At 34.9% G+C, this 14528-nt stretch overlaps 2 protein-coding genes and 1 long non-coding RNA gene across 6 annotated transcripts; 2 read left to right on the forward strand and 1 right to left on the reverse strand.

Annotated features, from left to right (window-relative positions):
* On the reverse strand, nucleotides 1-3505 carry LOC107638979. The gene is made up of 2 exons (XR_001619910.2): nucleotides 2532-3505; nucleotides 1-2122 (listed from the first exon to the last, which is right to left on the reverse strand). It is a non-coding gene; the product is annotated as an uncharacterized LOC107638979 (long non-coding RNA).
* On the forward strand, nucleotides 4881-8711 carry LOC107638978. Of its 4 annotated transcripts, XR_002360728.1 has the most exons (5): nucleotides 4881-5308; nucleotides 5465-6034; nucleotides 6897-8111; nucleotides 8143-8201; nucleotides 8253-8711. XR_002360728.1 is itself a non-coding variant. In XM_016342379.2 (4 exons), exons 1-3 carry the CDS (start codon nucleotides 5072-5074, stop codon nucleotides 8088-8090), a joined length of 2001 nt encoding a protein of 666 aa, XP_016197865.1. In that variant the 5' UTR covers nucleotides 4881-5071; the 3' UTR covers nucleotides 8091-8111; nucleotides 8143-8711. The 4 variants fall into 4 exon arrangements, 3 of the variants coding, with proteins under 3 accessions (XP_016197865.1, XP_020976510.1, XP_016197864.1); XM_016342379.2 differs by having other exon boundaries at nucleotides 8143-8711; XM_021120851.1 differs by having other exon boundaries at nucleotides 6897-7491; nucleotides 7528-8711.
* On the forward strand, nucleotides 8881-11055 carry LOC107638980 (serine carboxypeptidase-like 50). Its single transcript, XM_016342381.2, has one exon. It carries the CDS (start codon nucleotides 9433-9435, stop codon nucleotides 10783-10785), a length of 1353 nt encoding a protein of 450 aa, XP_016197867.1. The 5' UTR covers nucleotides 8881-9432; the 3' UTR covers nucleotides 10786-11055.

Below are 14528 nucleotides of genomic sequence, written 5' to 3' on the forward strand. Positions count from 1 at the left end.
AATCATTGATTTTGTGTTGTTATGCCGCTGTTTTTTAATTTTTGTTGCTGATTGTTCTTGATTTGTGAATGTAAAATCATTGATTTTGTATTGTTATGCTGTTGCTGCTATTTTTTAATTTTTGTTGCTGATTATTCTTGATTTTTGAATGTGAAATTATTGATTTTTTGTTGTTATGCTACTGCTGCTGCTGTTTTTTAAGGTGATTATTTGTTATTGTGTTTTAATTTTTGTTATTGATTTATGAAATTATTGATGAAAATGGCTTTGTTATGATTTTTGATTTCTGATTTCAATATCATTGTTGAAAACTTGAGATTATTGATGAAAATGGCTTTGTTATGATTTCTTATTTCTAATTTTTGCATTGTTCTAAAAATCGGACCGAATTGATCAGTTAAACTGGTCTAACTACGAACCGATAATATTAACAGTTTAATTAGACATGTAAAACCGTTGATAAAAATTGGCTGGTCGGGCTGAACCAGAACCTGGCCGGTTTCCACGAAAACCTCCGTTTCTTTTTCCCTTTCTTCCTCTCTTTCTTTCATTCACACTGTGTTTGTTTAGATCAAGGTTTTGAAAACCGAACCGGTCATCGAACCATTCTAGTTACTGGTTTATTAGTTTACAAGTTCAATCGATTTGACCGTGATTGAATCGAAAAAATCGTTTTATAATAAAATAATAAATAAAATATAAATAAACACACCAAAACTATATGATCTTATCAATTTATAAACTCAAGTTTTTTTAAACTCTCTTAAAATATATGTTTCCAAGCACTTTTGTCATCATCATCTTCAGCTTTACATTCATCACTCAATTAAAGAATCCACAATCCTAATCCTCTATAATTTCTTTTGAAAAAATAAAATTCCATTCAAAAAGGAAACCATAGCTCTAAGTAATTGAGAATATTTGTGAGACTCAGCACCAAGACATAGAACAAGTATACATATAGAGTAGTACCAAACATTCCAATTCTCAATTCCATGAATCATAAACAAAAGGGTGTCTAAATATTCACAGAATCAATCAAATTCAACATTAAAAAGCATCAAAAACCAAATTTTGCAGTTAAACAATGAAGTAAAAAAATTAGAAATGAGAGTGTCTTGAACCACCGACTTCTGCATAAGAGAAATACACTACCATCATCAACATCACTCCCAGGACCTCCAACAACAGCATCATCTTCATGATTTCCTTGCTCTAAATCAATAACATGGAACATTTGCGGTTTCTTAATTTTTTGAAAGCATCAATCTGGTTTAAAATTAAAACACAGCAACAAATAATCACCCTAAACTCTGAAATTAATAAATCTATAAAAAAAAATTCAAAAATAGCATCCTCATAAATTAAAAAACAGCAGTAGAGTAACAAACCCATTTTAGCAATAATTTCGACAACACAAAATCAATTTTTTTGATTGATTTCACATTTAGAAAATCACTAATCAGTTTCAGAACAGACACAACATAGCAATAACAATACAATCCAATCACAATATCACAGCAACCCACTACCCAATAATCTCAACAAACAACATCCTAAATATAATGCATTACTGTAACAGAGTAATAGATTCTGCACAAATTGAAATTTTCATTCTTGTAAACATTATATATAATGATCTTTTTTGGTTTCTTGGACCTGCTCTATAATGATTATATTATATGTGACAAATTTTTTTTTTTATTGTAAGCCCAACACATGTAAAAACCTGAACACGCCCAATATAGCACACAGAATCAGACAAAAATGAACATTTTTTGCACTATGAAATCAACAATGAGTAACATTAATGATATAAACATATAAACAATGTCATTGATGCTAACATAATACTTACAATTGTTTCAAGTCAGTTTCAAATTAACAACAATCAAATACTACTCAAAATTAAACAATATTAGAAAACTTCTTCAGCCAAATCCTCATAAAGAAGTTGTTATCTTCAAAATCTTCTTCCCTAAGAACCAAACATGTGAGATCCTTCAACAATGGATTTTCCTCTGTGCAATAATGTGTCAATGAATGGCCACACAAGTTTATTTTCCAGTGAGGTCCTTCAACAACTAATATTTTTTTGTGTGAAATAGTCCTCACTAACTAACTGCAGAAGCATGAAAAGTACAAGTAAGACAGCTTGCAAGTAGAGCTAAATAAACAGAGTACAAAAACCCTAAAAAATAAAGCTTAATCTTCATTTGACTAAGAAGTAAGAACACATCAGCATGTTAATTCAGAGAAGCTGTAGTTATAAAACTCAACAATTTTGGGTTCAATATGCCTCACATATACACACATCATACACGGAAAGATCAATCACAAAATGAAAATCATTTAATAATGCTTCAAATGGGTGTTGATCCGGTCTGTATACGAATGGTGTTGCTGAATGAAATGATGAATGTAGAAGCAACAATTAATCATACTTCAAGTAATAACAGCAAGGTTTAGAAGTTAGAACCAAGAATTAATCATACTTCAATAATTATTATTACAACAAATTAGATTTATACCTAGGGTTAGTGGAAGACAGGGAAGAATGCAGAGCTGGCGGCGACAGGGACAGTGACTGGGGTGGAAGGGTAAAACAGAGCTGGCACCGGCAGGAAGACAGTCGCGACGGCAAGGAGTGGTGGCGGTGGCTGCGATTTCCACGGATGACTTCGCGATGGAAAGGGCTGTGCGAATCTCCAAGCTGGCTCCAGGAACTTGCGACGGCTGCAGTGGCTGGACGGAGGTTGCGCCGGAAGCTCAAGGTGGAGACTCGAGGCGTGGGAACTGAGTGCGAGAGGTGAGTGGAGGGCTGGAGGGTGGAGGCTCGACAGTGGGGGCTGGGTGAAGACTGAAAACTGAAGGCTAGGGTTCATTTTTGGATTTGTGGGCAAAACGCAGCGTTTTTGGCAAAATATTAAAAATCGGCTAGGTCACAGTTCGGTTTGATCGACTGGTTCTCATTCGATTCAGTGGTTCAACTACGGTTTTTAAATTTAGCAATTTTGCCTTTTGTTCGAACCGTATTGTTAACGGTTCCCGATTCGACAGTTCAAACCGATTTTCAGAACATTGGTTTAGATAGAAAATAGGGAGGTTCCAACACGGAAAAAAAGAAATAGGAGGGAATTATGAAGTTTTCCCGTTTGTTTTTGAAAGAAAATGTCAAGGAAAATATACAACAGTGTCAAAAAGTGAAAGGGCCACCAACAAATTTTCTCCCCAACTTAAGCGAGAAAACGGAAGAAAAAAATTCGTTCCACTCCATAATTCTATAACTTAACTCATTTTTTCTTCCATTTTTTCTTCCAAACAAACAACATAAGCTAAGTTTGGCAAAGTTTTTTCAAGAGGTGTTCCTCATCTTATGTTTAGTAAATTAAAAAGTTCAAGTGCTTGTGTTTGTGACTTTTAAAAGTTAGGGATGTTTTTGAAAGTACCTAAGCGGGAGCTTTTCAAAGCTGGTTTGTACTTATCAAATTTTAGAGTAATTACTTAAATTAGTCACTAAAAATTTTAAAATCGGACATTATGTACAAATCAATTCCCAACATTTCTCTCTGTTAGACATAACAGTTCTCCGTCAAAAAATAAAATTAAATAAAATTATTATTATTATTGTTGAGTGACAATATATATATAAGAATCTAATGAATAAATTTATCATTATTTTTTTTAAAAATACAAAAAATATAGTACAGTATTATTGTATAATTAATAATAATAATAAATAAAATTATTATTATTATTGTTGAGTGACAATATATATATAAGAATCTAATGAATAAATTTATCATTATTTTTTTTAAAAATACAAAAAATATAGTACAATATTATTTAATAATAATTATTTTATTTTATTTTATTTTTGAACGAAAGACTATTATGTCTAATAGAGAGAAACGTTAGGAATTGATTTGTACATTAGTTTTTTTGGGGGCTAAAATGTCCGTTTTTAAAATATTTGGGGATTGATCAGGGTAATTACTCTGTCGAAAAATGAACTGGGGACTGATTTGTCTGCCGGAGTAAAACCTTGGGGATTGATCTGTATATTAATTTTTCTTGGGGACTAAAATGTCCGATTCTAAAATCTTTGGGGACTGATTTGTGTAATTACTCCAAATTTTATTTATTTTTTCGCACATATTTCCTACTGTTATATTGCCATTGAAATCCTCGTATATTTTTAACTTTTCATCCTAACCTTCACAAATTCTAACACAGTTTTCATATATTTTTTATTTTTCAACCTAATCTTCACAAATTTCAACACAAATACATCTCTATCACGTATTAGATAATGAACTTTTATCAATTTATATTATTTTTTGTAAGTTGTTTTTGTATTTTTTCTGTAGATCTATTATGTTTGTTTGTTGTTTTTTATCTGTTCTTTGAAATGTGAAGAGCTTGACTTGGTTTATGAAAACTAATAATAAAATTTTCCTTGCATAAACATTAGTCAAAATTATAATAACATGTATATACATATGTAAATATAGATATATAATCATAAAAGTTGTTTATTTGAGATATGTGTCCCATTTTTTGTAATCTGTAAGAGTGAGCCAATATATATAGGTGGGTAATGGTCTAATAAACTTATCCAGTACTAACATTGGATTACATACAAATTTTATTATTGACTAATGAATTAAAAATCATTTTTAATTTAATTTTACTAAACACAAATGCTACAATTTTTAAAAAATTATTTTTCATAAACTACTTTCAAAAAATAAAAATTTTATCAAACTAAATCGTAAATTAATTATCTTTCAATATCTTTTTATCTTATTTTTCTTCTATCCAAAGTCCAAACACACCAATAGAAGTTAAATTTCACCTCAATTTCCTTCGTTTTTATTTCTTTTCACTCAATTTCACTTCAACACCAGCCTCCACCCCTCCACTCAGTCACTACTCGTCATCGCCTCTGGTCGTTCCGTCTAGTTCGCGGCCTTTGTTCACGCTTCGGCCTTTATTCGCCCCTACTCGCCACTTCTGTGGCACTTTACACACACAAATAATCAAAGTCCCTTGACGGCTGGCACCAATCATGGACGAAGACGGGAAACCTCATTCTCCTCCTCAACCTCAATCTCTTCCCAACGACAACGAACATTCTAGAAGAAACCGCATCATTGCTAACCTCAAAGACTCTCTCTTGTCTCAGCTCGCTGAATCCAACCCCTCCCTCTCCCTCGAAACACGCCATGTTTCCTCTCTCATTCAGCAGCGTCTCAAGAAGATGTTTCCTTCTTTCCACACCCCCACGCACCCTCCTTATGCACTGGTAGCTCCTTTCCCCTACTTTTCTCCAAATTTTCAATATTTTTTATTTTTCTTATTGAGTGTCTTATTTTCTTTGGAATTTAAATGATCATAATGCACATGCTGTTCTTCTTTCGATTTTAATTTTTCGCCCCCTTTTGTGCCTTTTTTTTTTTAGATGATACATAGGGCAATATCGGAGCTAAATGAGAATAAAGGGTCCACTGAAGAAGAAATTTCTAATTTCATTGTAAAGAAGTATGAGGATTTGCCATGGGCACATAAGAAGATTTTGGGTATTCAATTAGAGAAGCTTTGCCAGGATGAGGAGATTGAGTGTAATGAGGGTGGCAGATATGTTCTACAGGTTGATGGTGATGGAATACATGGTGATCGGAAGGGGAGACAGGAATGTAAGAGTAAGAGGAAGAAGAGAGGAAAGAAGAGAAGTCAGCATAGCATGGATGGAGGTGGAGAGCGAAAGCGGAAAAGAGTAAAAATCTGTGAAGAGGTTGAGAAGAGTGATAAGCCTAAAGAGGGAAGAGATGAGGCACAACATCAGGTTTATGATTTAGGTGATGTTAGGACTAATGAGCCAATTAGTGTGGTGAAATGGACAGAAGAGAAGGGGGAAGAAGCACTTGACCAGTCAGCTGAAAGGGTTGGAGAGCAGAATAAATCACAAGGGGCTGGAGTTGTAGAACAATATGTTGAAGCAGAGCCTCTAGCACAGGAGTCACAGGATCAGGTATTATGGTGTTTCTATCATTTTTGGCATGTGCTGTTGGTACTTGATAGTTATCATTCATGTGGTGGGGCTGTTAGTTGTTAGTGCCCTTTTATTGGAGCTCGTTTACTCGTTATATCCAAGAATTTGCTTGATTAGAGAGTTTTAGGAAAGCTTTTTATAAGATAAGTGTCCTATCTTTCCCTGCTACAATATTGGGATTTGCGATGCTTTCATTCAATCTAGAAAAGTCAAATTATTTAATAATGTGTACTTGGAGTTAATTTGATGACATTTGAAGCTTTCCTATACAGGACAGTATTGGAGAACAATTGGCATTTTCTTTCGTATATATTTGTGCCTTTCTTTCTGTTTTCAATAAAGGGAAGCTTAGTGCTATAAACTTTCCACTCTGCCCAGAGTTCTTGGAAGGGTTGGATCCACTATGTAGAGGCTAATTTAACCCTACTCTGGGTCATTTGGTGACAACCCTTGTCCTTTCCTTATCAATATTAGAAAGAAGGGTAAACTACCAAAAATGTCAACATAACAAAAAAACTAATTTATCATATGCCTAGCTTTCATGTTATCATTACCTTTCCTTTAATAGGTCAATATAAAAGATTTAATTTCCACACATTTAAAAGTCCTCTTAAACATGTTTGTTCATTGATTCCTTATTTCTTTTTAAACTTTCATGACAGGAATTTGTTTTATTCTATTTTTTTTGCCTTATTGACCATCAGCCTTTGTTCCTTAAATTATTCAGAGAAATATAATCTTATGCTTATTTTTTGTTCCATGTAACTATGAGCATGATGATGTGCTTTTAAAATTTGTTGCCGGGCATGATGATATTCTTTTAAAAATTTGTTGCCAACAGTACTCCATAGTGCACCCAGAAACAATTTGTTCATCCCTCCCAACTGTGCTGAATGTTATTGATTACCAGAAGCCACTTGATCTTCCGAGCTCAGAATGTGTACTGTCAGAAGGACAATTGAAACAACAAATGTCTTCTTTGGATGTTCCTGAACAAAAGCAAGATGGGAACTCAATATCTGGTGATCCTGAGAAGCATTCTCCAAAGCGCCAATGCAGAGGGAGGCACCTGAAATCTATGCCAGTTGCAGACGATCAAGAGGAGTCATTTTTACCGTTACGTGACCTTATTCTTGATGCACAAAAGCCCAAGGTAAATATTATCAAGAAGCAGTGGCAGTCATCTCCTCAAGTTCAAGTTGCAGGTCAAGGAAGGCACAAGGAACCAACAATGTTTAAAAACAAAGCTATGTTAGCTCCTGAGAATGTTCATAATGATCAGCCGCTGCATGGGAATCAAGCATATGAGAATCCAGTGTCTGGAAATGCTGAGCATCGTCCAGCTAAGCGTCCCAGAGGAAGGCCCCGTAAGTCAGAGACTGATGCAAACAACCCAAGGGAGTATAGTCGTGGCAGAGGCAGAGGCAGAGGCAGTGGCAGAGGCACTGGTAGTGGTCTAGGTCTAGGTCTAGGTCTAGGTCTAGGTCTAGGTCGAGGTAGAGGTAGAGGTAGAGGTTGTGGTCGGGGAAGGCCTCGTAAAATAGATCAAGATGCAAACCATTCTGAGCAGCAACTGCAAACAGATGATCAAGATAAGCAGCTACAGAAAGATGATCAAGATCAGCAGAATTCTAGGGGTAGGGGTAGGGGTAGGGGTAGGGGTAGGGGGAGAGGTAGAGGTAGAGGTAGAGGCATCAGCGGAGGTAGAGGTGATGGTACATGTCGAGGTAGAGGCAAGGGGAGTGGTAGGGGGAGAGGGAGGCCTCGGAAAATAAAGCTAGACACAAACACAAACCAATGTGAGGAGCAGTTACAATCACAAGATCATGCTGAAGGTCTGGTTAACTTAGATAATCCAATTGAGGACGATAATCAAAGTTTGCAGCAGAAGCAACAAGAGCAAGATCAAGGTTTGGTTTCAGAATCAAAACCTGAATCAGAAGAGGCCTCTAAACCTGATATGGGATACAAACCAGAGCCACCGATTGAGACTCAATTACACGCATCTCAACCTCAGGATAATAGGGTCTCTTAAACCCGATCCAAGGCAGCCCTAGCTGCTCCTCTATGCTTAGCAACCTTATGAGGTTGGAACCATGGACTTTCTCTGACAAGTCACTTTTCGACCCAACTTAGGCGCATGGAACAGAGTCTTTGCCCTCCTTTTTCTCGACAAACCAGATCCTGATTGATTTTGCATGTGAGTGGAAGATTGGAATATGAAGTTAACTTAAAAGCAATTTTCTTGTGGGATCTGGAGTTTGTCATTCTTGTGGATGCATTACATATTTCAATCAGAGTTTATGTAGTATCACAGTTTATTTCAATAATTTTGTTCCTTGTTTTTTTTTGTGTGGTAACTTATTCGCATGGTGGATTGTTGATTGTTATAGATATTAGATAACTAAACAAAAGTCAATTGTTCAAATTATTATCCTTGGTGCGATTGATGTGCGTTTTCATGATCATGATATAATTCGAAAAGCAACAGATGGTATGTTTGCAGAATATTTATTCTTCTAGTATTTCATTTTGGGATAAAGCTACTAACACCTATTTAGGGGTGATAATTGATAGGATAGGATAAGATTTAAATTCCATTTTATTCTTATTTGTGGATTTAAACTCTCAATTTGAATCTAATTTGCATCTTAAATCTCTTAACTTGACTATATTTAATTAAATTTATAAAAAGTAAATTGTTTTATTCAAACATAATATTTAGTCTTTTATATTTTATAATATTAAATATTATTATGTATTATTAGCAAATTAAATTGGTAGTTCAATGACACTGAGCAGAAAGAGTTGGCCAGATTCTGGCCTTACACGCTGTTGACCGGTTGCCAACTCGTTCCGATCGAGTTCGAGCGGATGCGGAATGAATACCTGTTGGTGTGGGTGGTGCTGGGAACCCTAACCTTATGTGAAACATTCTCCCTTAGGCCTTAACAGATGAAATTGGAGGTGCAGCCTGTGGGGTGGAGATTCTTTTTCTTTTTCTTTGGCAAAATGATGATTTTTATATTTTACTTCAATTTCTCTCTTTTCTACGTTAATACAGGTTACTTTTAAACTTAAAAAATATTAATGTGTTAAGGTTAATTTAACTTTTATATTGTTACATGTTTATTGCACGTTGCTAATTGATGATTTGTTTTGAGAAAGAATCTCTCAGGCTGAACACCACCAACAGATAAAGCAGGTTGAAGGACATAAAATAAAGATCATTTTTATTTTCTTTTGCATAATTGCATCTGATTCTGACACGTAAGTAGATAATCTAGGAGCAGATGCAGATCCATCTCTGAAAAAGTCAAACAAATAGCCTCACACTGCTCTTTCTGCACAGTTGGAGAGTGAAGAGCACAAAGCAAATGGAGTCAACTACCCCCTTCTTCTCCATCATCACGATCCTTATCTTCTACTCCTTAGTCTCACTCTCAGCTTCTTCAAATCCAAACAATCCATTCCCAAAAGAAGCTCTTCCTACTAAATCTGGTTACCTCCCAGTCAGTACATCATCTTCCTCTGCTATCTTCTATGCTTTCTATGAAGCTCATAACTCAACTTTACCTCTCTCCCAAACCCCTCTTCTCATTTGGCTCCAAGGTGGCCCCGGATGCTCCTCCATGATTGGCAACTTCTATGAGCTTGGACCATGGACTCTCACTGATGAATCACCCCTTACACTTCACCCAAACCCTGGTGCTTGGAACAGGATCTTTGGCCTCCTCTTTCTTGATAACCCCATTGGTTCTGGATTCAGTGTGGCAGCAACAACACAAGAAATCCCAACTGATCAAAATGGTGTTGCAAAGCATCTCTTTGCTGCTATAACAAGGTTTGTTGAGCTTGATCCTGTTTTCAAGAACCGTCCTATTTATATTACTGGTGAAAGTTATGCTGGAAAGTATGTTCCTGCTATTGGATACTATATATTGAAGGAGAATTCACGGCTGCGCGGTTCTAAGAGAGTGAATTTGGCTGGTTTGGCTATTGGAGATGGGTTGACTGACCCTGTTACACAAGTGGTTACTCATGCTGTTAATGCTTATTATATTGGTTTGATCAATGAGAGGCAGAGGAATGAGTTGGAGAAGGATCAATTGGAAGCAGTTAGGTTAGCGCAGATTGGGAATTGGAGCGCTGCAACTGATGCAAGGAATGTGGTTTTGCGAAAGTTGAGGAATGTAACAGGGTTGGCTACTTTGTTTGATTACACAAGGAAAAAGCCCTATGGCGATGATGTAGTTGATAAATTCTTGAACAATGTCGAAGCTAAGAAGGCCTTAGGGGTGAAGAATGAGTCACTTGTGTTTGAAGGATGCAGCGATGTGGTTGGCGCCGTGTTACATGCTGATGTGATGAAGAGTGTGAAGTACATGGTAGAGGAATTGGTGAGGAACACTAGGGTGTTGTTATATCAAGGTCAGCATGATATTCAGGATGGAGTGGTTCAGGTCGAGGCGTGGGTGAAGACGAAGAAGTGGGAAGAGATTGAGGATTTTTTGAATGCAGAGAGGAAGATATGGAAGGTGAACGGAGAGCTTGCTGGCTATGTCCAACAATGGAAGTCACTCACTAATGTTGTGGTGTTAGGGGCAGGGCATCTTTTACCTTCTGATCAACCTGTGACATCTCAAGCAATGATTGAAGATTGGGTCCTTGAAAAAGGTTTGTTTCAAAGTTTGCAGCATCATGAAAATGTGTCAAGAAATACATTGTGATTGAAGTATTGAACCATAAGTGTTGTAATTTTGTTAGCAGGAACTGAATAACTCTTGGTTTTGGGATAACTTCCACTTCTTTATGTACCAATAAAAAAGTTAACTTTGTGATTTAAGTTACCTATTAGAAGTGAGTTTCTTGTTGACTTAGTTGTTATTTATGCTTCTATATTAGTCATTTTGCTGAAACAAATCACATTTTCATCCTTAACAACATCTGTAGAAACTGCATGAATATAATTATAAATGTGTGCAACTTATTGTAGCAAAGTTACTGCTCCATATTCTTTGATCGAATTTGGATTGTAACCATTTATGTAGTAGCGCTATATATATTCAATTTGGTTTCATACAAACTTCCCAAGTATTGAGTTGGGTTCACTACTTCCTGCAACATCTCTCAGAGATCTTTAGAGACTCTATTGCACATTTTGTTCAGTGCCAAATTGAGAATATCAAAATTATTCTGCTTGATTGAACTTGTATAAAAGAAACAACAAACTAGTTAATTTACATTATTTAATTCTTCAAGGTGTGTTTGGTACGGCTATTTTATTTAAATAATTATGTAAAATACATTAATTCTTGAAATGCGCACGGATGAAAAAGATGACTGAAATAGGCAGGGCCATTTCTGCTGAGGCGCCCGTGAAATGGAATCGACCTCCATGTCAGGTGAGGTGCCTGCAAAATGGAAGCCAGTATGTCAGGCCTTGGACTGTGAATATGAAATGGAGCCGGCATGTTGAAAGAAGTGACTGACGCATGCGAATTGAAGCAACTCACTGGAGGCAACCGCGAAATGGAGCATCCGCGTGTCGGCACCAGCGAAATGGCCCAACCCGTTGAAAGCGCCCGCGAATTGGTAGTCTCTGTACGAACATGCTTTGGTTGTTGCTGGTGGCTAAGCTTAGAGGTTTCAGGAGTGAAACAATATAAAAGGGGAGGAGGGGACCAAAACACAGCAAGGGAGAAATTTAGCCACTGGTGGTAGTGTGAGTGAAACCGTTGGAGAGAGATTGTGAGTTAAAAAAAAAATAGGGTAATTTACGTTAACAAATTAATTAAAAATTTAAAATTATACATATGTCTTAATTAAAAATTGGTTAAATGCATGTTTTAAATAGATATATAAATCGAATAAAGTAATCAATTTGGGTTGGTCGAGTGGTTAGCTCGCTCGTACGCTTAAGTAAGTGTTGGGAGTTCGAATTTCGTTTTGTGCATGCAACAACCCATTAGTCAGCAGCAGACCTTTAAATGGAGCTCCAATCCGCAACGGATTAGTCCTTGACCTGTTGGGTTGGGGAATTCTGTGGGCAACATAAAAAAAAATAAATCGAATAAAGTAAAACAAATAATTTTTTTATATACGAACAAAAATAATACTAAAATAAAAAACATACAAATAAAAATAATACATATAATTTTTTTAAAATAAATATACAAAAATTTTTTTTACTATGTCCACCCTGTATATATAAATATTTAGAATAAATGTGTAACTAATTTTTATTCTGGACATTTACGTAATTTTAGCTCCCAATTAAGTTATTAACATAAATTACTCAAAAATTATTATTGTAATTAAAAAATAGTGGAATTAATGCTGAAAAATATCTTAATCAGTTGGACCAATTTTACATTTCTGCATATTTATTTGAAAATTTTAGTATTTGGATGTATTAAAAATTGAAATTATTATTAATTTAAAATACTTTTTTTTATAAAAAAGTTGATCATTATCATTTTAATAGTTATGAAAAAAATATTTGTTATTGTTTTAATAATTATAAATGTTTATGTTATTATTATTCGTATTTATTGGTATTAACTTTTTTTTGTTTTTTTGTTTTTTAAAAGTTGACTATTATTATTCTTTTGAATTTTCAGTCATAATAAAATACTTAAGAAAAAGTATAGAGAACCAATGTAATTGGGGTACAATGTGTACAATAGTAATTAACACAAAAATGAACAGTATTTTTAAAATGAGAATAAATGTGGATAATTTTTATTTTTAACTCATATTGAGTCAAATAAACAGTTCATTGTATACATTATATAAATACCCCATTAACTCCCTAGCGAAATTTAATACCTAAATATGAGTTCTTCAGATGGCTCGATTACACGCATAGTGCAGCATCTCTAATTTTTGCATGAGACTTACCAGCCATTTCGCGAACGCCACAGTAGAAATGGGCTGACATGCTGACTTCCATTTCGCGGACACTTCACCTGACATGGGATGGAGGTCGATTCCATTTTGCGGGAGCCTCAGCGGAAATAGTTCGCCTATTTTTGCCCTCTTCTTCATCCATGTGCATTTTAGAAATTAATATATTTTATATAATTATTTAAATAAAAGAGTCTCTTTGATTACTAAATTAGCAAGGTTTTGAAAATCGAACAAAAGATCGGACCACTTTAATTATTAGTTTATAAGTTTAATCGGTCTAACTGTAGTTCAATCGAAATAATCGTTTTATAATAAAATAATAAATAAAGTATAAATAAGCACACTAAAACATAATTATATTCTAACATAAACCTTAAAATATTATTCAAATTAAAAGTAATACATCACTCAAAGTGTTATAATGTCATCTAAGAACAAACTAAATAAATATTCAAATATCAAATATCCAAATATCAAAGACAAATATTAAAATTTGTTATTAATCATCAAAATCAAAAGACAAGAGCCATAGTCAAGAACCTTCAACTACTTTGACGGATCACACACTCCCAAATCGTAATTCCTTCATTACTCTTAAACATCTCTTTTAACTTTGTTAGGAGCAATTCTTTAACAATTAAATAATCAAAACATAATACAAAGAATGTAAAAAATTAAGTTACACACAGCATAAAATTATACAAAAACAACATGAAAAATAGCAATATAGCAAACAAACATCATTATAAAAAAAAATAACAACAATCAAGAACAATAAGAACAAACACATCAGTAAACAAACATCAACAATCAAAACCATAAAAAACAAATAGCAACAATCAGCAACAATAATAAGTACAACACTGAACAATTAAATAAAAAAATACATCTGAACAACAAGAACAATTCCATAATGATTGTAAAATAAAATAATCTAAATTACTCATAATAGAGAAACCTAAAAAAATCATTACTCATAACAAGAACAAATCAATAATATTCAATAATGCTCATTATTCATCATCGATAATAAAAATCAGTCTGCAATTAAATCATTAATCATGAGCGAACAAACTAAATTATATTGGTTTAAAAAACCTAAAAAAACTCAAAACAGAGATAAGCAAGAAATTACTTATATAAAAAAAATGAACAAAACAGAGATTCAGGGTTTCAAATGAAGGAGAGAGAACTCAGATGAAGGCTGAACAGCAGCGGAAGCTCAGCCAAAATAGAGGCCGAAGCGTGACGATAATAGCGAGCTGGAGCAGAAACGAGGGCTTGAGGAAAGCTTGAACAAGCGACAAAAAAGGAGCACCGCGGTAGAAGTACGGCGATACAAAGGTGGTGGAAGCTCAGAACAGATGTGAAAGAGGTTGCGACGGAGGCAGGAGGTTGCGACGGAGTTCAGGACCGTAGCTTCGAAGTTTGAACGGTGGCTACGCGATGGAGGGGAAAGAAGTTGCGACGGCGGCTGGATGGAGAAGGACAAGAAGAGTGGCTGAGGCTGAGTGATGAGGGTGAAGACTAAAAAATGGCTTTGGCTGCTGCACGTTAAGGA

Source organism: Arachis ipaensis, chromosome B04 (genome assembly GCF_000816755.2).
Source record: "Arachis ipaensis cultivar K30076 chromosome B04, Araip1.1, whole genome shotgun sequence".
Lineage (NCBI taxonomy): Eukaryota > Viridiplantae > Streptophyta > Magnoliopsida > Fabales > Fabaceae > Arachis > Arachis ipaensis.

Bases quoted from the DNA above. Each gene is read 5' to 3' on its own strand.
- LOC107638980 (XM_016342381.2), top strand. From the start codon at position 9,433: ATGGAGTCAACTACCCCCTTCTTCTCCATCATCACGATCCTTATCTTC.
- LOC107638978 (XM_016342378.2), top strand. From the start codon at position 5,072: ATGGACGAAGACGGGAAACCTCATTCTCCTCCTCAACCTCAATCTCTT. The intron at 5,309-5,464 runs GTAGCTCCTTTC...TTTTTTTTTTAG, and splicing joins CGCACCCTCCTTATGCACTG to ATGATACATAGGGCAATATC. The intron at 6,035-6,896 runs GTATTATGGTGT...TGTTGCCAACAG, and splicing joins CACAGGAGTCACAGGATCAG to TACTCCATAGTGCACCCAGA.